The 27,226-nt window shown below is 33.5% G+C and overlaps 1 protein-coding gene and 1 pseudogene across 6 annotated transcripts in view; both read right to left on the reverse strand.

Moving 5' to 3' along the window:
* Positions 1-4,110: 4,110 nt before the first annotated feature.
* Positions 4,111-10,372, reverse strand: LOC308635512 (pygopus homolog 1-like; annotated as a pseudogene). Its single transcript has 2 exons — positions 10,349-10,372; positions 4,111-5,092 (listed from the first exon to the last, which is right to left on the reverse strand). The product of its transcript is annotated as a pygopus homolog 1-like (transcript).
* ZNF624 (zinc finger protein 624) overlaps positions 4,519-27,226 on the reverse strand; it is a 28,221-nt gene continuing 5,513 nt past the window's right edge. For all 5 annotated transcript variants that reach the window (XM_081269971.1, XM_081269973.1, XM_081269970.1 and 2 more), the window contains exons 3-6: positions 26,112-26,177; positions 19,597-19,723; positions 17,687-17,782; positions 4,519-14,362 (exon numbers count right to left, since the gene is read on the reverse strand). In XM_081269971.1, coding sequence (XP_081126097.1) covers positions 12,159-14,362; positions 17,687-17,782; positions 19,597-19,723; positions 26,112-26,177 — 2,493 coding nt within the window. In that variant the 3' untranslated portion in view covers positions 4,519-12,158. The remainder of the gene's footprint in view (positions 14,363-17,686; positions 17,783-19,596; positions 19,724-26,111; positions 26,178-27,226) is intronic.

Here is a 27,226-nt window from a genome sequence, read left to right on the forward strand (position 1 = left end):
GAAGCCATACTGAGAAATACACTAGAGAACTTTTCTAAACTGGCTAAATCAAAACTATGCTTTTATCATTATTTTGATTCCTCTATTCGTAGTCTTATGTTTCTGTTCTCCTTTATAGCTTTAAGAGTGTGAGCAGAGGTGGGGTTGTGGCTCAGTGGCAGAGGGCTTGCCTGGCATGTGTGAGGCACTGGGTTCAATTCTCAGCACCGCATATAATAAATAGATAAAATAAAGGTTCATAAACATCTAAAAATATTTAAAAACAAAGTGTGAGCAGTGCAATTTAGTGTGGACTTTTTTGATCATGCCAACTTTAGGTTAAAAACAAGTCATTGAGGGGTTGAAGTGGGGTTCAGTGACAGAGCCCTAGTCTATCATGTGCAAAGTCCTGGGCTGGATTCCTGGCACTGAAAAATAAATAAATAAATGAACAAACAAATAAAATTTCATTGTACTTGGTTTTCTGTTGTGAAAAGAAATTGCTTCTTTGATATATTTAAAAATATTTATTTTGTCTCCTGTGAACTACTTTTTCCCTTTTCCTATTTTCCTATTGGTGGTTTTGATTTGCTTTCAAAAACTGCTCTTTTGGTGACTTAGCAAGATGCATGGGGAAGTGGGTGGGGTCACAGAGTCAGAATTTTAGATGGAGGTGATCAGGGTGAAAATCCATACCCATATGCTAATTAAATCATTCTTTTCATATTTGAAAATGATACTGCTTTGCTCTTGTAAAAGCTTCCATGTTCAAATCTCCTAGTTCACCATTTGGGAAAATGGGTAACTATGACTTCGACATGATTTGAACACACAACCTTCTGATCTGGACTCAGTTCGTTACAAAGCCACAAAGTCACCAGAACAAGAGAATTTCAATCTTTTAATATAGGATCTTTCCTCCTGTGCTTCTTAGTAGCTTCCTCATGCAATTTCTTTGCTTTTTCTATAAATGTTAACTCAATAAGAAAGGGTGTGAAGGGATGCGGTGGAAAGTTGGGTTGTGCAGAACCGAGGAGAGGCCACAGAGCGCAGCTGGATGCCCGGGTGCCAGGGCCCATGCTGGCCAAGGGTGCAGTGGCTCTGACGGGTTTCAGGCTGGGGGGCCAAGGTCAAGCAGGCAGAGCGGGCTAGACCTCTACTGTGTGAAGATGCCCGGTTCGTGTGCTGCGGAGTGCTAGGGACCTAGGGACCTGGGGCTTCATCCCACTCTGGATGAAGCCAGATGGCTTGACATGGAAAGTCACTTTGAAACGCACAAGGCCGGTCAGCTCCAAGAAGCGAGGATTAAGAGAACCCTGGTGCTCCCATGAGTTCCTGGTCCCACCAAAATTATGAAAGTGGTAAAAACCACTGAGGACACACTTAAGAAGTAACTTTGTAACTTAGCATAAATATAGAATGTTCTGCATTCTACATAAATACGTTCTGCATAGTTGGCACAGTTTTGCTGGTTTTGTTTGCCAGCTTGTCCTGGAAATCACTTCATATCAGCTCAGTTTTTTCACATCTACATAGTACTCCATGGTATAGCTTATTCAACTACTTCCCTATAGTTTTGCTTAATGCTTTTTCAAGATTAATTCACACTGTCATATGCACCAGCACTTCATCTCCTTTTTTTTCTGAATAATATTCAATTGTAGGAAATAGCACATTTTATTGAATCTTTCTCTAGTTGACAGGCATTTGGATTGTTTCCACTTGGGGATGTTATGAATAATACTTTCATAAACATTCAAGTACATTTAGATAATCCTAAAAAATTTGTATAAAAAAATTCCCTTACCTCTTTGACTCCTAAGTTGCTTATGGTAAAAATAAGAGAAACTCCATTTAAAAAAGGAAGGAAGGAAGGAAGGAAGGAAGGAAGGAAGGAAGGAAGGAAGGAAGGAAGGAAGGAAGGAAGGAAAAAGAAAAGAAAGAAAAGAAAAAGATAAAGCATAGGTTTCATCATCAATTCAATACTGCAAAAACAAATTACAGCTGTCACAAACCCTGCCAAGCCATTGGGGCCAGTAAAGACCTTGGAGTTTCTATTGAGATTCCAGAATAACCAGGTTTTAGAGCAAGGATAAAACGATAAAACTGAATATCAAGAACCAATAAGTGGGATGGTATCAAACTAAAAAGCTTCTTCACAGCAAAGGAAACAAGAATGTGAACAGGGAGCCTACAGAATGGGAGAAAATCTTTACCACATGCACCTCAGATGGAACATTAATCTCCAGGATATACAAAGAACTCAAAAAACTTAACACCCGAAACATATACATATATATACACATATACATACACACACCCATTCCCCCCCCCACACACATATACACAGCAATCAATAAATGGGCAAAGAAACTGAATCAGCACTTCAGAGAAGAAGAAATATGAATTGTCAAAAAATATCTGAAAAAAATGTTCAACATCTCTAGCAATTAGAGAAATACAGATTAAAATTATACTGAGATTCTATCTCATTCCAGTCAGAATGGCAATTATTGAGAATATAAGTAGTAATAAATGTTGGCAAGGATGTGGGGGAAAAGTTTCACTCATATATTGCTGGTAAGCAGTATGGAGTTTCCTCAGAACACTTGGAATGAAACCACCATTTGATCCAGTTATCCCACACCCTGGCTTATACCTAAAGGAAGACTTAAAATCAGCATATCACAGTGGTGCAGCCACATTAATGTTTATAGCAACTCAACTGACAATGAAATGGATGGAACTGAAGAATATCATCCTAAATAAAATAAGCCAATCTCAAACAAAGTACGAATGTTCTCTCTGATATGTGGATGCTAACCCACATCAAGAGAGGGTGGGGAGGGTAGAAGAGAAATTCAATGGATTAGACAAAGGGGAATGAAGAAAAGGGAGAGGTAGGGAATGAAGGTGAGGGAGTGGGGCAGTGGGAATAGGAAAGGAGTGGAATGAATCAGGCTTAACTTTCCTGTCCTTCTATATGAACATTGACCAGTGTTAACTCCACATCATGTACAACCACAAGAACAGGATCCTAATTAGAATATGTTATTTTCATGTATGTATACGTCAAAATATACAGTACTGACATGTGTATCTAAAAGTAAAAAATAAAATACATAAGAATATAGATTAGAAGAACACTATTAATCAACTTAATGTAATATTTACAGAACATTACATCTAAATGCTGAATTTTTGAGTGAAAATTCTTATTTCCACATTATTATCAAAGGATTGTAGAGCATTAACCAAAATCAACAAGAGGGTGGGCCATAAGTTAAGCCTAAACAAATTTCTAATGATTGAAACAATACACTGGAATTAAACTAGATTTCAATTTATAATTGGTAAATAAGAAATCCCACAAATGTTTTGAAATTAACCAACATACTTCTAAATAAGCAAAGATCTGATAAAACTGTGGCAGTGGAGTTTAGAAAATATTTTTAACTGAATGAAAAAATATATCAAAATCTATAAGCAGAAAAGAAAAAATAGCTCAAAATGGATTGTAAGCCTACAAATAAATTTTAAAACTATAAAATTTTTAGAATAAATTATAAATTAAAAAACGTAGGTAAATACTTCTTACCTAGGCCCCTAAGGATATGACCTGTAAAAAAGAAGTGATAAATTGATATCTATAAAAAATTAAAAAGTCTGCTCTTTAGAAATGCCACTAAGAAAATTAAAAGGAAAGCTAAAGACAGAGAGAGTATTTACAACATAAATATATGTTAGAGGATTTCTATCTAGACTATATTAAGAATATTTACAACAACAATACTAACGACCCCATTCATTTTTTCCTTTATTTCTCCACACACATTATTTTGACTTAGAAAGCAATGAAAACAAAAGTTGCACTAGTAAGGAAATAATATATTAATAAAAACTGAAAGGTAATGTTTTTGTGTGTGCATTCAAAAAATATAAAACATTAAATCCTGTATCACTGAACCTCTATAATACACAGACAGAAAAAATTACTTTAGTTATTAATGCCTGTGACTAAGCATCATTGCCCACTGCAGGTGGACCAAGTGTTTCTCTAGTGGGCATTAACTGGACATCTTCATCTTACATACAGGTAGCACAGCCCCAGATTGCTTCTGCAGATAGTAGGCCATACATTCTTTCAGTTACTCCAGTACAGGTTTGATGAAACCATTTTTGAGGAGAGGCCTCACATAAGATGGCATCCTGATCATCAGCCACTTCGTTTGTACAAATTCCACAAGGATACAGTGGGTTGAAGATGAATGCTCATGACAGTTTAGATGAAGACAGCACTTATTGCAGTTTTTGGTGGTACAAGCATCTACTGCTCCTCTAGGTGTCCTGGCTTGTTCTGGGTCCCATTTACAAGGCTGTTATTTGTAGCTTAAGTGCTACTCAAATGGCTGTTTTCTTGATTTACTGAATTGTTTTAACATTTTTAAATTCAATATTACTCTAAGTCACTATATCCTCCATATTCAAGTGAGTGGGATGAATAAGCGAATTTTGATTGGTGATTTGGGCTCCTCCTTGACTAAAGTCTTGTTTTGGGAGGTGGTGCTTTTGCCTGACCAAAAGTATTTGGGGATAGAACAAAGAATGATTACACTCTAATGGAGAAGTAAATTTTGAATTATTCCCAGGAATAAAATTAGATGCCAAATCAGAATTAGATACTTGGCTAGCATTCTGGGGAGGAATCTGAGGCTTTCAGAGGATTTTGTCTAAATATCAATTAGGCATGTTAACATTCTTAGTACATTATCATAAAATGGATTTTGCAAACTTGAATTATTGTGTGACCAAAAGTTTACAGCATGAAATGGATTAAAACCCATGCCCATAGGATTCTGGGGAAATGGATGTGGCTGACTCCTAAGTAAGGATCACAATATGGGGAAGAAATTCTTGGGGGCAACATGAGGTGACATTCTGAATGCCATTTAGCTTCCAAAGGCAGGATAACCAGGGCTGAGACACAGATGTGATGAAGGTTGTGGTGTAGGAAAGAGTGTTATAGTTGTCATCAAATAGATTAGCAGTCACTAGATCATCAAGGGTTTGGATTTGGTGGAGGAACATACTCAGACAATGGAGGAACGGGTTCCTATGTATTTGCCTTTTATTTTTTCTTATGTAGGCTTCCTAGTTGTACAACTGAACCTCTTAACCCATCCAGTCCACTACTGCTACCTCAAACTCTCTTCAGAGAAATGGGATCCTTCTGCTGTTCTACTGGCACTACAGAACACCAAGCATGACTTCTACCACCCACCCCAGGCTGCGGGGATCAGTCTCTTTGCTGTGAAAGGTAGCGGCTTCTTTCCTTGATGGTGTGCTGAAGCTGTGAGGTGCAACCGAAGGTTGCAGGGATGTAGACCCTAATCACCTATGTCTTGAAGTGAGCAAAAGATTTAAACACGTACTTAACAAAAGAGAGATAAATGACCATCAATTACATGAAAAATATTGAAAGCCATCATCAGGGAAATGCAAATTGAAGCCACTGTGAAGCACTACTATACAAATTAGGAAAGCTAAAAATTCCAAGATGATGACACCATAAGTGGTCAAGGATAGGAGTGATTGGAAAATTTATATTTTGCTGCTGGTTTGCAAAATGGTATAGACACTTACACAAGTTGGCAGTGTCTTATAAAAGTTATACATACCATTTACTCTATGACCCAGCAGTTCAAAACCTAGAAATTTATGCAATATAAATGAAAACATCTACACAAAAATTTGTACATGAATGTTCATATCAGATTTATTCATAATAGCCCCAAACTGAAAACAACTGAAATTTCTACCAATGGGTGAATAAATTGTGGTGCATTAATGTGATGGGATGTTACTTAGCAATAAAAGAGAATGAAATACTGACATATACTGCAAGAATTAATCTCAAAACTGGTGAATGAAAAGGTAGAATCAGAAAAATAAAACCTGTATAATTCCATTTATGTGAAAGCCTAGGGGAAAAAAATCCTAATCTATATTGGCAAGAGTCAGGTCTATGGTTTCTTGGAGACACAAGTGGCAGAATTATCTGAGGAAAGATTGGAAATATTTGTGGGTAATAAAATGTTCATTGTTTTGGTTTTGTTTATACAGGTGTATAAATTTTCCCAAACCACCAAAATGTGAAGTTAAGATGCGTACAACTTATCGTGTATGTCTCAATAAAGGTGATAAGAACAACTGAGCTCAGCTAAATATGTACTTGTGAAGATATATACAATGTTAAACATAAATCTGAGCAAAAAAGAAATGTTGAAATCAATTATCTACACTTTCATCCCAAGAAGCTACAAACAGAACAATGAATCATATCTAAATAGTATGAAATGAAAGAACATAAATTAATGAAAAAAGCTAACTGTATGTAAATAGTTCTGAGATGATTTGAAAAGATTAATAAAATATTAAATGCCTATAAAACCTAAACACACAAAAAGAAAGTACACAAATATTACCAATATGAGGACTGAAAAGGGGAATATTACTTTGAATCATACAGATACTAAAACTTTAATAAGAAAATATCATAAACTATTTAAAGCCCCAAATTATATTATTTGATAAAATATGGACAAATTACAAACTGGCAAAAAAACTTACATAGGAATAGAATATTTCAATAGTCTATATAGTAAAAATAGTTAGATTTATAACTTAAATATTTTCACAAAGAAAACTCCTAGCTCATTTATGTCAACTATAATACCAATAATATTAATCTTACATAATCTTTTACAGAGAACCAAAACCAAACAAAACAAGAAAGAAAACATAAAAAATGAAATAAATCTAAATTCATTTTATGAGTCCATTATAATCTGAAACAAAATCTGGTAAAGCTATTACATGATAGGAAACAGTACTGAAACATCCCATGGTACCCCACAGAGTTGTACAAATTTTATGCCTCAGTTAAATTTAAAACTTTTTAAAACCAAAAAAGGAAACATATAAGACAACATGGACAGACACAAAACCCTATATAAAAGTACAAAATTTGGGGTTAGGGTTGTGGCTCAATGGTTGAGCGTTCACCTAGCCTGTGCACGGCCCTGGATTCGATCCCCAGCACCACATAAAAATAAATAAAATAAAGGTACAAAAAAAGCATAAAATTTGACAAATCTTATTTAAAATTATATAAAAAAGATAACACATAATGCCTGAATGGAATCTAATTCAAGAATGTGAAGTTGCTTTACTAATCCCAAAAGAAGTCCACATAACTGGTCACGGTAGTGTATATCTGTTAATCCCAGCCACTTGGGTGACTAAGGCAGAAGGATTCAAACTTTGAGGCCAGCCTCAGCTATGTCAAGAAAACTTATCTTCAAAAAGGGTTGGAGTTATAGCTTAATGTTAGAGTGTCCCTGGGTTTAATCCCAATAGCACAAAAAAAATAAATTCATATAGACAAATTTTAAGGATATTATACTAAGTGAAATAAGCCTAATCACAAAAAGGCAAACACTGTATGATTCTCCTTATATTAGGAAACAAAAGTATTCATATTTGTAAAGACAGATAGTACAATGGTGGTTTCCAGGGGCTGGGAAGTGGAGTAGAGAATGGTGAATTGTTGTTTAATGGGTGGTGAGTTTTGGTTTTGCAAGATGAAAAGAGTTCTGGGCATGGATGGTAGTAATGGATACCCAACAATTTGGATATCATTAACACTAGTGAATTGTATATAAAATAATGGTTACGGTATCAAATTTTAATGTTATGTGCATCTCACCACAATTTAAGGGAATAAAAAAAATCAAATTCATGTAATTCAATCACATTAACAGAAGAGAAGAATCATTCCCAGAGTTACAAAACAGCATTTAATGAAATTCAACATCTGTCCATGATAATAAGCCTCAGAAAACTAGGATTTAAAGACGCTTCCTTAATGTAATAGACATTATCTAAAATTTACCTCATATCACACTGATGAAAAAATATTTAGTTTTTCTTTAGATTTGGAGAAAAAGGCAAAGATGTCTATCTACTCTTTCTACTTCTGGAGATCCTAGATACTAGCCAGTACAACAAAAAAATAGTATAAAGATTATAAAGGATTAAGCTTTTTTCTTCTATGTACACATATGCTATCTGTGATAATGTAAAAACTGAAACATAGAAAGTCCAAAAGAGTGAACAAACTATTATAATTAAGAAATTAATTTAGCAAGGTAACTGGTTATATGGCTGCCTTTTTAAAAACATGTACATATATACACATACATACAGAATATATTTGTTATGTATATTGCAGCAACAATCAAAAATGAAATTTTAAAAATAGCATTTAAAATATCAAAAACATCAATTGCAACTGACCCAAAAAATCTACAACTGAAAATATAGCAAAACTTCTGAAACTGAAATAAAAACATTCTACATAACAAAAAAAATTAATGATAGTAAAATATCTACAATAAATGAAATTTAAGCATGCCCAAAAGATGAAAGTGTCAATATTGCTACTTATACAATACCAATTAAATTCCGAGGTTCTTGTTGGTGGGATGATTTGTTTAAAAATAATTCATAAATTGATTATGAAAATACCAATGACCTAGAATAGTAGTCATGATTTTGAACAAGAAGAAAAAATCAGAAAACATATACTACCAGTTTTCATTAAGAATTGATATAGGTACAATGCTAAACAAAATAAAACACTGGAACAGGATAGCTTAGAAGACCGTCACATATATGATGGTTTATCATACATGTTCCACTACAATTCAAGTGAAGAAGGAAAGATGTGTTTTCAATGAAAATGATGTTAAACAAATTTTATATTTATATATAAAAATGTCAATTTGTTCTCAACTCACATGTACATAAAAATTATTTATGATGGATCACAAACATTAAAGTGAAAAGTAAAATAGTAGATATGTGGAAGAAAATGTAGAAGATTACTCAAATTGGGCATAAAAGAGCACTTACAATTAAAAAAAAGAAAAATTACTCTTAATCAAAATAAAAACTTCTATTCTTTCAAAGAATATCATTAAGAGAGTGAAAAGCAAGCTGTGTGGGGAGATGCTATTTGTAACACAAATATCTAAAAGATACCTTGCATCCAGCATAAAGTATCCTACAAATGAAAAGGAAGTCATAGTTCCTTGGGTTAAAGAGGCCGTTCATAAAACCAATAAGAGCCTAAAAGGCTCAACATTATTAGTGACTGAAGATATGTAAATTAGACCTATAATGAGATACTAGTATACACTAGAACCAGGATGTCATAGTTTGGGTCTTGAATATCCCCCATAGGGCAATATGTTAAAGGTTTGGTACCCAGGATGTTGCTACTGGGGTCTTGGTGGGAGATCCGTAGATCAGTAAAGGAATGCCCTTGAAAGGGCCTACAGGACCAGGGCCTCTTCCCCTCCTTCTCCTAGCTCATGATACAAACAAGTTTGCTCCACTTAATGCTATGCTCCCTGGTCCCAGGCCCAAAGCAGCAGGGCCCATCAATCATAGACTAGAACCTCCAAATCTATGAGACAAAAAAAAAAAAAAAAAAAAAAAAAAAAAAAAAAAAAAAACTTTTCTTTTTGTAAGTTCTCTCAGGCATTTCATTATGGGAAGGGAAAGGAACTAGCACATTAGCTTTGGCTGCTTACCACTCCACTAAAACTGCTAAGTCATGGAAATGACTATATCATCCCTATCCCCTTACTCAAAGGACACTCTTCAGTCCTTATGTCATTTTAATGTGTTAACTATGCTTCTCTTGATGAAAGGCTTTGCCCCAAGTCAGGGTTGGAAGGCAGGGCTTAGGTTTGGTGAGGATTAGAAGGCAGAAAGGAACAAACCAACTGAGTTAGCATCAGGTGGCATCAACTGCCTAACAGAGGGAATTACAAGTAGTTATTTCAGGGTTTCTCAATGAGAAACTGGCTATATCCAAGTACATTAACTATACTTAAAAGAGGTAAGCCTCTTAGTAAATGTTAATAGATTTCAATATTAAAGCTCAATCCAAAAGGGCACTTTTAAACACAAAATTAAATTATTCATTTATAAAGGGAGACAGTGATATCACTTATTAAATAAGCCTTTTCCAAATTAAATGCATACTTATCCACTGTGGAAGGAGGTATTTGATCTTTACTACTAATGAAGTGTAGTTCATAATGTCCTGATCTTTCTGGATATAACGGTTCATGTTTTGTTAAGAGCTTTTGGTATTAGGGGAACAGCCTTTGGGTTCTCATTTTGACTACAGACGTTTCCTACTATTCACAGAACTTCCAAGCACTCATTCATGGACTTGGAAGCTTGTGGCTGTTTCCTCCATCATGCAAAGTTTTGAGATTGCACACAGGCCCACCTTCCAACATACTCCTTTTGCCATTGTGACCTTTCGTTTGGTGCCACATTGAAAGTGAAACTACTTTCTGTAGAACTACTTTCTGAGGTTGTGGTCTTCAGATGCACAATCTAGAAACAAGTTTCAGATGTTCTTGAGACATACTTTTCATCTGGACTTTTAATTACAACCTCAAAATGAAACTGAGAGGGTGGGAGGAATGAGGTGCTGACTAAGTTCTTCAGAATGTATTTGACTTCAGAGACCACTCCCACACCCTCAGATCCTTAAGCCCCCCTCTCCCACAGGTTTCCCCCACAACTAAAGTAGTTCCTGGCACATATTTAAGAGTCCAATTAATCAATTTCACAAGAAAAAAGGGTTTTCCTTTTTATATCAATATTACATGCTCATTGCAAAGAAAATTATAGAAAATCAAATAAAAAATTGCAAACAAATGACACCTGATAGTCTACCAACTCTAGAGCAATTCTCACTAACTTTTTGGAAACCATCTCTTCATTCACTTTCTGGTGGTCACATAAATATGTCATGTTACACAGATAGTTTTATATCATACATGCTACATTTACATTTTTCTATTTTTTTCTCCATGTCCCTATTCCCGCTTCTCCTTTTCTCCCTCCTTTCAAGGTTACCAATATTGACAATCTGGTTTTTATTCTTTATGCACATATAATCACACACATCATTATACAATACATGTAGACATTACTTCAATGTAAATTAAGTCTTCTATATATACATCTGTTGCAAAGCAATTATTTAAACTAAATATTATGAAAAAATCTTGAAGTCAGTTCATATAACACATTTTAAAAATTATTCTCATACTGTTTATATATATATATATATATATATATATATATATATATATGTCACATATATCCAATGATCTCCCTATTAATTGGCAGTATGCTTCTAGTTGGGGCTTCTTTTTCACCTTCTAAAACAATACTTCAACAAACATCTTTATTTGTGTTCTTATGCACTGTAGCTGCATTCGTCTCTGAGTCAGAGTCCCAAAAGTGAGAATGCTGAGTCAAAGGGAATTTTCAATAAAATATATTTTGCTGTATAACTAGTGGAAATATAACCCCACTAGGTAAGAAAAGGTTAAATTTTGTCAAATCCATGAAGTGGAAGTTTCATCCCAATGTGGCTTAAATATGCATCTCCCTGAGTGCTAGTTAGGATTAAATTTTTCTATAGGTTAATGGCCTTTTGGAATTGCTCTTCTAAGTATTTCAATCCAGATGTTTAATTCATCTAGATTAATTGTTAAGTTAAAAAAAATGTCAAAATCCTGGAAACAAATTTAGAAGATTATGTACAAAGCAGGAATTAAGGATACCTCTTTTAATTAAAAAAGTAAATTGAGAACTTAAAAAGATATATTTTACTATAAAATTTAAAATGCTGAATCTTTCCTATGTAGAAAAGTATAGTTTGTAAATTGAGAAAAACATTTGTACACCCATGGCAAGGAATTAATATCAAAAGCATATAAAAAGCACCTCTATGTTATAATAAAAGCAGACAAACCCATAAAATAGTCAAATAGATACAAAAAAAGTATGAAATCTGCATGAAGGTTTTCATTTGTCCACTGTTTTTTTCTAGTGTGAATTTCTTTTAATTTCTAAGATTTAATATGACTAAATGCTTTTTCCACATTCATTATGTTTAGAGTGTCTCTTCAGAGTATATTTTCCATGAATTTCTATTGAAGATTTTTCTACATTCATAAAATATAGTTTATAAGATTCTTATTATGGAGCTGACATCTGGATCAACAATTTATTGTTCTCTAAATTGACTGAGTTTCTCTCTGATGAATTCTTTGATGTACAGTAAGGCTTGAACTACTCCTGAAGGCTTTTCCACATTCGTTACATTTATAGGGTTTTTCTCCAGTATGCATTCTCAGATGTACAGTGAAATCTGAGTTAGTTCTGAAGGCTTTTCCACATTCTTCACATTTATAAGGCCTTTCCCCAGTATGAATTCTCTGATGTAGAGTTAGCTGTGATAGAGTAATACAACCTTTACCACATTCCTTACAAGTATAGGGCTTTTCACCAGTATGTGTTCTCCAGTGCACTGTGAGGTATGAACCTCTCCTGAAGGCTTTTCCACAGACATCACACTTATAGGGCTTTTCTCCACTATGGATTTTCTGATGCTCTGTGACATGCACCATCTGGCTAAATGCTTTTCCACAATCATTGCATTTGAATGGTTTCTCTCCAGTATGTGTTCGCTGATGAGTGTTAAAGCCTGAGTTACTTGTGAAAACCTTCCCACATTCATTACATTTATAGGGTTTCTCTCCAGTGTGCCTTCTTTGATGCACAGTAAGCTGTGATGTATTAGTGAAAGCTTTCTCACATTCATTACATTTATATGGTTTTTCTCCGGTATGTGTCCTTTGATGCACAATAAGGTATGATTTTGTCCTGAAGGACTTTCCACAATCATAACATTTATAGGGTTTCACTCCTGTATGAATTTTCTGATGCTCCTTGAGATTTACCATTTTGGTGAATGCTCTGTCACAGTCAGTACATTTATATGGTTTCTCCCCAGTATGGATCCTCTGATGTACAGTTAAGTGTGATTTTATTCTGAAAGATTCCCCACATTCATTACATAGATAAGGTTTCTCTTCAGTATGAATACGCTGATGTATAATTAAAGATGAAGAACGCATGAAGGCCTTTCCACATTCATCACACTTATAAGGTTTCTCTCCTGTATGCATCCGGTGATGTACAGTAAGGCATGAATAATTAATAAATGCTTTTCCACATTCATTACATTTATAGGGTTTTTCTCCTGTATGAATTCTCTGATGTTCTGTGAAATTTGCTATGCGGTTAAATGCTTTCCCACATTCATTACATTCATAGGGTTTTTCCCCTGTATGAGTTCTGATATGTACAATAAGGCTTGAATTACTTCTATAGGCTTTCCCACATTCATTACATCTAAAGGGTTTCTCTCCAGTATGAATTCGCTGATGAACATTAAAAATTGTGGTATTTTTAAAAGATTTCCCACACTCATTGCATTTGTAAGGTTTCTCTTCAGTATGGGTCTTCTGGTGTACACTAAGATATGACTTATTCCTAAAAGCTTTCCCACAATCATTACATTTGTAGGGTTTTTCACCATTATGAGTTTCCTGATGTCTTGCAAGTTTTGATTTGTCACTAAATGCTTTCCCACATTCACTGCATTTATAGGGCTTCTCTCCAGTTTGAATTCTCTGATGCTGATTAAGGCGGGCACACTGGCTAAAGGATTTTCCACAGACATTGCATTGATAAGGTTTCTCCTTAGTATGAATTCTTTGATGTACCATAAGTGAAGATGAAGCAATGAAAGCTTTTCCACATTCATTACATTTATAGGGTTTTTCTCCAGTGTGAATTTTTTTATGTTGACTAAGATATGAAGGCTGGCTGAATGCTTTCCCACATTCATTACATTCATAAGGTTTTTCTTTAGTGTGAGTTCTCTGATGCTGAATGAGTAATGATCTATAACGAAAGGCCTTTTCACATGTACTACATTTATATGGTTTTTCTTTATTACTGGATTTTTCCCCTAAACTAAATTCTGAAGTCTGGTTTATAGTTTTGTTGCCTTTCATATCCTTGCAAATTATCTTTCCCAAATGAGTATCTGTAATCAAATCTAAATTCTCTGTGAAGTTTTCTTCATGTATTTTGCATTTGCCATGGGGCTCTTCTGTGATAATTCCTGGTTCTAGAAAAAGAACAGACCCAAATCTAAAGCCTCTTTGATCAGTGGAAATTTTCTTGTGTGTTACTCTTCTTTGACTCAGATGACTCTTCTCACTATTTTGCAATTTCAATATTTTGTCATTCCATTTCCATAATCCTCCCTTTGTGGAATCCCACAGACCATTCTCTGTGAGTTTCTCTATAACAGTTTCCTGTAATAAATCTTCTTCAAAAATATCCTCTGTAAGTATAGCATTCTTGACTGCAGGTTTGATTTCCATGTCCAGGGGGAAAAAGAGAAGAAACAAGTAACTTCCTATTGCTTAAGCTTATGGAAAATTCACCAAACATGATAATAAAAGTGAAAGGGGCTTATAATTAATATATGGTTTTAACTGCTTTCCAATTGACCTTGTTTTCTAGGAAAATGAAGGTATGGTTAAGGGAGGGTAGTTGTACAAAGAATCAAAGACTCACAAGTTCACTGACATTTTTTTCCTATTAAAAAATCACTCAAAACCTTCCTTAGATTCTAAGTCTCTCAAATACTTCTCCCTTTCTTCCTTCCCTTTAGAGCCAATTTCTTTAAAGACCATTCTCTTTCCTTACTTCTCATTTACTCCAAAAATCACACATCTCTCCCCAACCACCCATTTTATTTGTTCTCATTGTTGTTTTTATTGTGAGGGTTTTCTCTCAAATTTCCCTGGCAAAGTGTTTATTTAAGTCTTAGTACATACCTTTTAATAGAACTTAATGGAAGAAGATACTAATTTACCAAAAGTTGAAAAAAAATTAGTCAAAATTAGTATTTATAGTTACTGATGTTTCAAACAGTGAAAATTATTATTTAACCAAGGATAACATTCACAAATTTATTATGGGTTCTAAGAACATTTCTAATGGTTTGTCAAAAATTCATTTTAATAATTCTTTAGGAAGTCATCTTACAACTTGTTTTTACAGGTTCAAATCATAAGAGAGGATATCCTCTGACCATAGTAGAATTAAAGATAACAAAGATTATCTTTAAAAAATCCTCAGCATAAATTAAAAAAACAATTAAAAATAACCCAAGGGTCAAAGATATCACAACAGAAATCACCAAATACTTTGAACTCAATAATATGAAGATGTTATATATAAAAATGTGTCATATAGTCCTTATAAACCTAAATACATCATTAGAAAAAAAGAAAGGCTAGAATCAATGATGTAAGTATCCCATTCAAGAATTAGCAAAAATCCATAAATTAAACCTTAAGGAGGTAAAAGTAATGAAATAACAAAGAACAGAAAGTAATGAAACAGAGATCAAACACAGAAGAAGGAAAAAAAGAACGGTTTTTTTAAAGCCACATAAGACTAATAAACCCTGGAAAGACTGATAAAGATTAAAGATAGAAGAACACCCAAAAATTATTATCAGGAATAAAAAGGGGGATGTTACTTCAGATCTATATAGATGTTTAAAAGATAATCAGAGATTAACACCAAGAAATTAAAACTTTAGATTAAATGGACCAATTTCTAGATAAACATAATTTTCTAAACTGAAACAAAAGAAATAGGGAATAGGAATAGTTCTGGTAAGTATTAAAGATTAATAAAAGTTGTAATTAAATACCTTTCTCAGGCTCAGATGAATTCTGTGAATTCTATATTCCATAAAAAATAAAACTCTTGCTTTCTTTACTATAAGCTCTTAACCTTGCCTCATATTATAGAGAGTATGGAAGCCCTAATAACAGAATGCTTTAACCTTCCCACCACCAGCTGACCAACATCTGTGCCCATCTTCTCCATCTTTCTCAGTGTTACAAGACAGGAGTTGATCTCCTTGACAATCCCTCCTTTTCAGTCTAGACTTTATCCACTTAAACCTTCTCAAACCCTTCAGTCCTTCAGTTATTGAGGCATTTCTATGAACACTGAACCATTTTGTGGAAACTTCCATCCCAAAAAATACAACAAAAATGCTGTTCTTCATTCTATATTTCCCTCTAACTGTTGCATCACTGTTCTCTCCCTCTTCATAAGGAAAAAAATAATCTCCTTTAGATACTCATCTATCTCCACTTTCTTTTACTGACTAATTTAAATATAAATAGTATTATTTAATACAGAATATATGTAGTATATATGTGAGTTATAATAAAATGAATACTCAAACTAATTTCCATTTAATTTTTTCCGTGTCCACTGCCATCACTGTAATAAAGGTACTACTGTCTTCTCTTGTCTAGACTGTTGTTACAACCTCTTAACTTCCTGGCGGCTTTATGACCTTAAGTTAAATCTTCATTAACAGCATTAGTTTCTTAAAAATTCTTAATTAAAATCTTTTCAAGGCACTGGAATTGTGGATCAGCAGTACAGTGCTCACCTAGCATGCCTCAGGCACTGGGTTCAATCTTCAGCACCAATTAAAAATAAAATAAAAGTTATTGTGTCCATAGACATCTAAAAAGCAAATATTTTAAAAACTCTTTTCATACTTTTGCACTCAGCTCCCTTAGGTTAACATCCAAACTCCTTACCATTATCTGCCACGCCCTGCAGACTGCCTCCTGACCCTACCTCTAATCTCATTTTGTAGCAGTCCCCCTTCACTTATGCTACAGTCTCAGAGACTTCCTTTTGATTTCCAGAACATAATATGTTCTTTTCCATATTAGGTCCTCTGCACTGCTGATTTTTTTTTTCCTGGAATGATTCTCTTCTCTTCCCCTGGCTAGCTTCTTCTTACCCTTCAGGTCTCATGTTAAATACCACATCCTCAGAGGCCTCCCCTGACCACCCTATCCAAAGCAGGCACCCTCATCCCTGTCCGGGTTACTATCCCATATCTCCTCATTTATCTTGTAGCTAACAGGTACTCCAACCACTAATTAACTTGTTTTTATTTGTTGAAATTCAATTGTCATAAGGGTAGGGACCTATTACATCTTATTCACTGCTATTGTCCTAGTATTTAACCTAGTTCACACCATATAGATGTATCATAAACACTGATTAAATAAATGAATTCTATATTTTGATTCTCAACTGGTTCCTTGTTCATATTCTTAAGGAGTTAAGAACCTGGAAAAAAGGAAGATAGTCTTCGAATAGGTTCAGTAGCCTTGCAGTTGAACAATGTTAAATTACAAGTAAATAGGTTTATTTTAAAAGAAATCAGTGGTGAGCCTTAAGGAAGCATTTTTAGGAAAAAATGAAAACTAAATGTCATATTATGATAAAACAAATCAGAAAAACAAAAAGTTATCTGGAAAGGATAGAACATAAAGGGTTATGTTGTGAATGTTTGAATAAAAAAGAATAAAGGAATATTTGTGAAAAGTATGTCCCCAAGAAAGCAAAGTAGGATGGTACGATGAACCAAAGGGAGAGGACAGAGAGAGGGGAAGAGAAAACAGTGGGAAACAGAGATGGATGGACAGAGAGAGGAATGGGACATGGGATCTTTTCCTTTGAGGCAGCTTTGAAGAAATATCACCCAAAATATTTCCTATGTTCTGTGGAACTTCTCCCTATGATCTATTATTTGAAATAAATCCCAGTTTCTTGGTTCTGATTAACTTACCTGGATATGGAGTTCTTGAAATTTCTCTCACCACTGCCCATGGTCCTTTCCCATTCTCCAGATGAGTGATCATGTCTGGTTTGGAAACTGCAAGCCCTGTTCAGAGAAAAATGAATAGGATTTAACTGAAGCTACAATTAAGAATTATTACCAATTTTTGTCTCAATCTCTGTAAGGACCACTATAAGAAGTTTTAGAACTGTACTAATATTGCTGATTAGTCATTTGTGGCTATTTAAATTTGAACTGAAATTAAAATAAATGAAAAAATAAATTCAGTTCTTTAGATGGACCAGCCAAATTTCAGTGTTCAAAAACCATAAGCACACAAGAAGTAAAACCAACAATCAATAAGTAGGATTGCCATTAAACTAAAAAGCTTCTTCTGCACGGCTAAGGAAACAATTAAGAATGTGAAAGAAGCTTACAGAATGGGAGAAAATCTTGGCAAGTTACCTTTGATAGGGATTAATATCCAGAATATACAAAGAACTCAAGAATCTTAACATCAAAAAACCAAATAGCCCAATCAACAAATTGGCAAAAGAATTAAACACAAACATCTCAACAGAAGTAACACAAAAGGCCAATAAATACATGAAAAAATGTTCAGCATCTCCCGCAATCAGGGAAATGCAAATCAAAACTACTCTAAGATTTTATCTCACTCCAGTCATAATGGCAATGATCAAGAATAAAAACAACAATAAATGCTGGTAAGGTTGTGGGAAAAAAGGAACATTTGTACATTGTTGGTGGGATTTCAAACTAGTACAACCACCCTAGAAAGCAGTTTGGAGATTCCTCAAAACTAGGGATGGAACCACCATATGATCTAGCTATCCCACTTCTGGATATTTTCCCAAAAGATCTAAAATCAGTATGCTATGGCAGCTCAGCCACATCAATGTTTATAGTAGCACAATTCACAGTAGCTAAATTAAGAAATCAACCCAGATGTCCATCAACTGATGAATGGATTAAGAAACTGTGATAAACACACATACACACAACACACACACACACACACACACACACACACACACACACTGAAGTTCTACTCAGCCATTTAAAGGAATGAAATTATGGCATTTGTTGGTAAATAAATGGAAATGGAGAATATCATGCTAAGTGAAATTAGCCAAACTTATATACGGAAGCTAGAGTAAAATAAAGAAAAGAGGAGGGAAGGATAAGATTACAAAAGAAACCAATCAAATACAAATTAAAATAGATAAGTGAAAGGAAATTTAGTAGATTAGAGGAAGGAAAAAGGGAGGGGGAGGGGAAGCAGGAAAGGAGGAGAAAAATGTGGGGATCATAAACTGAAATCAATTTCCATGCATGTATGAGTTTGTTGGAATGAACTCAACTACTATGTATAACCACAAAGCTCTAATTAAACAAAAACATAAGTGGCTAGTACCTGCCATAGTGGATAGCAGTTATAGAATAAACCTCTCATAGTAGAATGTTCTGTCATATAGTTTATTCTAGAGAATTACGTCGACCTCAAGGAGAGCTCAACACTATGATCTAGGTTCGTGGGATAACAGATCATGAGAATAATCTAAGTTTAGAAAGAAAATGAACGCATTTGTTCCTTCCTTTCTAGAGGCAATGATAACAATTCCAATTTATGGCAATGATCAGGAAAAACTTTGATCCTATATCTGTAGGACTGTCAACAATCTCCAAGATTCCAAAGAAACAAACATTTCTTTATCTACAATGAGCATACCATTTAGTTAAAAGTGAGGAACAGCATGAATTACAACAATGTGCCCCTGAGATGAAGAGATTTTTGACACCTAAACTCTAAGCCACATTCAGTAAAAACTTTAGAGGCTCAATATTTCTGGAAAACCTGGTCAAATAGGCAAAGAGATCAACATAGAAGTTAGCCTTACCCAGCGAGACCAGATTTCTATAATTCTCTAGCATCACATCTTTGTGCAGATTCCTCTGTGTAGTGTCCATCAACCTCCATTCCTCCAATGTGAAGTCTATTGCCACATCCTTAAACGTCACTGATTCCTAAAATAAATACAAAGCAATTACCCAGGGATCACAGAATTAGACTTGTTAAGCAGACAGTAAGTATGAAACTGGGGAAGAACTCTCACAGTCAGAATCACCAAATGATTATATAGGTCAACCTCTTCAACCTTTCCAGAATACATGACAAGAACCTAAAACCAGAAGAGGAAGCCTATTCCAGCTTTGGTGTCTTACCTGATAGCAGGATTTTTCAGACCACTTCAAGTCTAGCTTTTTATAAACTCTAACTAAATATTGATCCTACCTTAATACCTGGAATTGAACAATATGGTTTCCTTCTTCCCTAGAAAACCTTTAAAATATTTAGTAATTCTGGTAGTTTGCATCCAAATCATCTCTTCTCCCTCCAAACCTATTTTATGTCAACTTTCTTCCAATTCCAATCCATAGAATATTACTTAATAAAAGATATATTTTATAATTCAGATAATTGCATATAAAATGGGGTGAGTATTAGTAAGGAGGAAACAGCAAAGTAGACTGAAAAAGAAGATAGGCCTTTGGACTGACATTTAAAATATACAAAGAACTCTTTTAAAACTCAACAATAAGAAAATGAACAACCCTGTCAAAAAAATGGACAGAATACCTGAGTAGCCGCTTAACCAAAGAAGATAAATGGATTGCAAGTACATATATGAAAAGATGCTCCACATCATATGTCATTACAGAACTGCAAATTAAAACTACACTGAAATACCACTATGAATGTATTAGGTGCCAGAACCCAGACCCCTGACACCACCAAATGCTGGCTAGGCTGTGGAGCAACAGACACTCTCACTCATTGCTGGCAGAACTGCAAAATGGCATTGCAACACAATTTAAAAGTCTCTTACAAAATTAAGTATATTCTTCCCACACAATCCAGCAGTCCCAGTTCTTAGTATATACCCAAATGAACTGAAAACTTAATATCCAAGCAAAAATCTCCACATGGACATTTATAGGAACTTTATTCATCATTATCAAAATCTGGAAGCCACCAAGATGTTCTTCAGTATGTGAATGGATGAATAAATTGGTACATCTGGACAATGGAATATTATTCAATACTAAAAAAAATGAGCTATCAAATCAAGGAATAGAAACAACTTTAAATGCATATTATTAAGTGAAAGAGGCTACTCTGAAAGGCTAAATAATGTACAATTACAACTATTTGACATTCTTGAAAAGGCAAAACTATGGAGATGATAAAAAGGTCAGTGATTGCCAGGGCTTCAGGAGGGAGTCAGATGAATATGTACAGCACAAAGGACTATTCTCTATGATACTCTAACCGTAGGTACATTACATTACATACTTGTCAAAATACATAGAATGAATTTTGGGGTGAACCCCAAAGAAATTTAGGTGATAATGATGTGTCAATGTAGGTTAATCAATTTTTAACAAAGGTACAACTCTGGTGCAGGATATTGATAGTAGAAGAGACAAGGGAGCAAGGGCAGCAGAATACAACATACACTAGTATGGCAGTATGTAAAAACGTGGATGTGTAACCGATGGGATTCTGCAATCTGTATACGGGTAAAAATGGGAGTTCATAATCCACTTGAATCAAATGTATGAAATATGATATGTCAAGAGCTTTGTAATGTTTTGAACAACTAATAATAAAAAAAGAGACAAGGGAGCTATGTGGAGGGAGACAGGGATATAGAGGAATTCTACATACCTTCTGCTCAATTTTGCTATAATCCTAACATTACTTTTTAAAAAAATAAAGTCTAATTAAAGGGAAAAATAGGCCCTTTTGAATGTTTCTTATTTTGTATATTTGAATTTTGATCCATGTAAATGCTTTATATTATTTTAAAACAAAAATTTAAAAAACAGTCCCTAAAAGTTAAAAGTAAAATGCAAACAGTTGGTAGCATACCCATTTATGAGAGAATTACTTTGAGTGACTTTAAAACATAGTAATTTGTTTGCATATTTCTGTTAAGATATACTCTGAGGAGAAAAAGAACTATAAAACAAAACCAAAAAATAGATTTTCAGTAAATAATCAGATGGGATGCAATCAGTAAAATCTATACTGTCTGAAATTCTAAATCAATACTGTTCAATAGAAATATAATGTAAGCCATAAATGTGATTCTTAATTTTCTAGTAGCCACGTTCAAAATAAAAAAAAATGGTGAAATGAGTTTTTATAATATATTTACTGTACTCAATAAATACAAATGCTATAATTTTAACATGCAATCATATTAAAATTAATAATGTACTTTATATTATTTCATCATTGAAATATGGGTATGCATTCTAAATTTATAGCACATTTCAATTTTGACTAGTCACATTTATAGTGGTCAAGATTCACCTGTGTCTAGTGGCTTCTCTATATGACAATGTAACTCTAAAGTAAAAATGACTTGGTTTGTGATTACAAAGGGAAAAAAGGAGAGGATGAAATCCCTACATTAAAGTAACCCAAGAGACATATTAACCAACTATACTATTTGACTCAACTTGGGGAAACAAATACCAGTTGGATATTTGATGACATAAAGGCTTGATATGATGCCAATGCTAGTTATTATAACGATAATATTTGGGCTGGGGTTGTAGCTCAGTTGTTGAACGCTTGCCTTGAATGCATGAGGCACTAGGTTCAATTCTCAGCACCACATAAAATAAATAAAGATATTGTATCCATCTACAACTAAAAAAAAAATTAATGATAATATACTATTTATATCATATTATATAATATTATATCATATTATACTGGTATAAACATATATTGGTATAATATACATTTATATCAATATAAAAATGTATATTATACCAATATACATTTACATCAATGAAATAGAATTGATAGTCCAGGAATAAATCCTTATATTTATGATCAGTTGATTTTCAACAAGGATATTAAGAGTTCAATGAGGGAAAGAATGGTCTTTTCAGCATACATTGCTGAGTCAACTGGATATTTATATACAAAAATGAAATTTAATCCTACCCCAGACCATGTATCAAAATTAACTGAAAATGGACCACAGAACTAAGGGAAAGAACTAAAAGTAAAAAACTCTTAGAAGGAAAGATGATAAAATCTTCATGACCTTCAATTTGGTAATGAATTCTTATATATGAAAACCAAAGTACAAAAGAAAATGCTAGGTTAATTAGACTTCATCAAAATTAAACACTTTGTACTTCAAAGGATATGATCAAGAACTTGAAAAGGAAATCCATATAAAGAGAGAGAATGTTTAGAAACCTTTTATCTGGTAAGGGATTTGTATCTGAAATATATAAAGAACTCTTACAATTCAAAAATAAAAAGACACTCAAGGAAAAAATGTGCAAAGGGCACATTTCTCCAATGGCCAGTAAGTACATGAAAAGATCCTGAAAATCCTTAGTCATTAGGGAAATAAGATATCATAAGATATAATAACATACCATTTTTCACCCAATATGATGTCTATAATATGTATATAATAAAGAACACATATAATACTCAGCAATAATTAAAGAGTTTCTTCAGTTTGACAACTAAAATTCAGTTTCTGAAAAAAGGACAAATACATGAATCCACTTTCACCAACATGAAAACTCCCTCAACGTTCTGGAAATCTTACTATGTTTCAAGGCTTCATTCACATTTCCACATTCTATAATCAGTATTTTTTTCATCCTTCACACAATACAACCCTCTGGTTTCTCATGATCATTTTTTTTTTACCTTCTGATGTTTTTTCCCTGGAAAAGGGGGAAAAAAGATTGAAGAATATTTTGGGGTAATTTAGGTTACTGCTAAAATTAAAATTTTATTTTCATTGCAACAAATTCTAATGCAGGTAGAAGGACACATATTTACTTCAACTACACTATCCCAAGTCAACTCTATTCTTACCTTAGAAAAATAAAATTGGAAACCAAATTCACAATACCCACAAACTGCTGATTCTTAGTTCAGCCGAAACACTGATGTATACGATAGAAACTGAAAATCATAAGCCTTATGATGTTCTTTATCCTAAAGATTCTGAGAAAACTGCATTAAGTTAGGTTGACGTAAAGATTTCTTCCTGATAAATTTTGAGAAAGTAAAAATCATCTCAGGCTGAGAAAGTAAAATAAAATTCTGCCTTCCCATTTGTCAAGTTAGAATAAGAGACACAGAGAAAACCAGAAGCAAAGTTAAGCAGAAATATTTCTCGCATAGTCACTCTAGATGTAAAGTGTCAAATGGCCCCTTCTTTGAATAACTACTGCTTTTTACTAAGAAACTTTTATAATGTAGACTGTCAGAAAATTTACAGTTTGAAATCATGTCAGAAAAAAATGAAAGTGACTTTGATGCAGTTTTGATTTCCAACCCAGATAAAGAGCTCACACCATGGGATACTGAACACATTTTACATTTATCTTAACTTTGTACTTTCGGAGGAGAGAGAACCCCAGTTCCACTTTTCAGTCTTTATACAAAGCCCACTTTGATTTGCACCTATCAAATCATTGATTTCATTAAAATTTCTGCTGAACTCCACTCTCCCTCAAAAAGAAGTAATAACCCTATGTCCTCCTTCATTTGGTATGAAGTATCTCTCATTGCAATGAGCCAATAATACTGAAAAGTTTGGCCTTCAATTGAATAGGGTTAATTATATTAATTCTTATGTCACTATAAAATCATAAAGCTCATTTGATTTTAAAGGTTCTTATTATCTTCTCTTCATCTTGAAGTTATGCTTCTCTAGTTGGTTGTTGTTTGGGAATTAAATTACTAACCTAAAATATCAACCTATATACAGGCACTATTAAACTATCTATGATTGTACTGGTTTTACTATTAAACTATCTATGATTTCACTGGTTTCTATCTTACGCACCTCAATCTTATATGAGCGTCAGAAAATATCATGACTCTTTCCTTTTGATCTGATTATAATAATCGTGTGAATATAACTCCCTCATCAGTCTTAAACAGTTTGTTAGATGTTTGAAAAAAAAACATGTACCTATCAGATAAAAAATGTTTAGCACTGAAATTTCTCCTTTTGAAAAACTATACTAGGAAAAAAGTATTTTAAAAATGTCAAAAATAGCAATTCTATAAACAAAACAAAATAAATGCCAATAAAAACCAGTAAAACAAAAATAGGTTGATGACTTGATGATATCATCACAATATTGGTTTCATTTAAAATTAAACAAAGCAAGGTTCAGTACTTACAAAAAGAATTCAGAATTAATCAGACAAAACTGATCTGCCAGGAGTCCCCTCTATCAGAAGAAGAAAAATAAAACATACAAATTGTTCACCATATCAAAAAGGATGGTGTTTTCCTAAGGTTCAAGATCCAAAGTCTAAAACTATGAATATCTTACCTGCAATTTTTGAAGTATAAACTGTTATATGCTAAAGGACAAGTTTAAGATCCATTGGCTCAGTGTTATATTTCAGAAATACAATAAGATTGAGTCTCAGTATGTATCTTATCATAGAAATAAAAAGAAAAATGAAACATTTTTGGGATAAAACCAACTTTCAAAGTAAAAATTTCAAAAGCAAGAATATAATTATCCTAAAAGCATAGTGAACACATATCAAAGATGAAGTTAAATTGTTTACAAAACTAGTTTAAAAGAAACAGATGTATGTACACAGTGAAAAAGAGAGTGATAAAGATTATAAAATTATACAAAAAATAGTTAATGTCCTACGGGGCAATAAAACTATAACTTTGGTGATTACATTTTCTCCTAGGTAGAAATTATTTGGAAAGTTTCAATATTCTACAAGATTACATACAACTTTGAGGGTTTGAATATTAATAGTAAATAGTAAGTCAAGTAAAGCAACCTTTTCCTGCTGCCTCAGGTGACCCTTAAGCTTGTTAGACAATGGACTCATAGGACACTAAAAGGCCATACTTTGCCTTATTTCTAAGTGTTGGATAATTTTTTTAATAATAAATCTTATTTTGACTTTTTCTGGAAAAAATCAGGTAGTTAATATACTCACAAATTATTAAGTAAGCCTAACAAATATGAAAAAAAATCTAAACCAATTTAAACTCATTGTAAGACTACTGCCACTGATGCTAATATATTCTTGATATTTTTCATTACATTGGGTCTTACTAGAAAAGAAAAAAATCAGACAATGTAATGGTGGAATAATTTATCATGAGCAATTATGATGTGACCATGTGTCAAATTTAAAACTGCTACTACTTCAAAGAAAGGAAATTTATCACATTGATGCTATCACCCCTAGGGCTAAAACACCTATCAAATATTTACTATGAACTTATAAGGAGCTGGGATTGTCAAGAATTAGGGGGAGTAAAATGTACTTTCTCTTTATACCCCTTACAAATGATGCTGCCATTACCTTTACCAGCTCTGCTTCTTCTGTCAGAAGGTGAAGATCTCCATCTGGCTGGGTAACTTCAGAACTCTGAAGGAACACAGGAAAGATCACTCAGCGAAAGGCTGCCTATGACCTAGAACAGAGCCTCAGCAGGTACCCCCAGTCCACTGTGGATGTGGTGTGTATGGAACAACCTATTTTACTGTTTTAAATAGGGCTGAAACTAAGGTCCTGTAGTAATATTCAATCATTATCCTCCTTCATCTTCTTTGAGGCAATGACAAATATGCAAACCAGAAAGATAAAACTCCATGTTTTTTTAAAAGTAGGGGATTGAAAAAGAACCCATCAAAAACAAAAACAAACTTAAAATAAAGGCCTTCACCTACCTACTGCATACCTCTCTTTTTTCATATGAGGATGAGAGCAATTTTTCAGAATATATCTATCTTGCTCAAGAAAATATCCAAAACCTATCAACACCATCTGTTTTCTACAACTGAAATATCAGTACAGTGTCTAAGGGGGCACATCTCAGGAATACTCAGGAAATATTCCAGGGAACTCTCATAATATTGTCTTCTTCTAAACTTTAGAAACTGTATTCCAACAAGGAAGTGATTTCTATAAATAAAATTAAAGTTTACTATATCTTCTAGTAGTACCTATTTAGATTTATTATTTTAAAGTTTTGTGTCATTTTTAAAAATTATGGGTAATAAAAATATCTGCTTAAGTTTTATTGGGAAAAAAGCTATCATAGTTACCCTCTCTCAACTTCTTATCAAAAAATCCATAAACATTCAGCTTTTAAAAAGCTGTGATGATGTGAATTTCAACCTTGGATGGGTATGATCAGGCCATAATCTATTACTACACAAATACAATTGGACCTACTGATCAAGTGAAACATTTTGTTTTAATTTATATTTCCAAAGGCATCTTTTAAGTATTGTTTACATGTTATATAGTCTGACTAGAAAGAATAAACAACCATTACTATAATAAATTATATTTGTTGTACTACCTTTCTTCTGAATCTCTTACTTCAGAAAGTCATTGCTCAACTAGTTTTTATCATATTAATACCCAACCTAAACACACTTAAGAACACACACACACACACACACACACAC

This window comes from Spermophilus citellus, assembly GCF_964194105.1.
Source record: "Spermophilus citellus genome assembly, chromosome: 17".
NCBI lineage: Eukaryota > Metazoa > Chordata > Mammalia > Rodentia > Sciuridae > Spermophilus > Spermophilus citellus.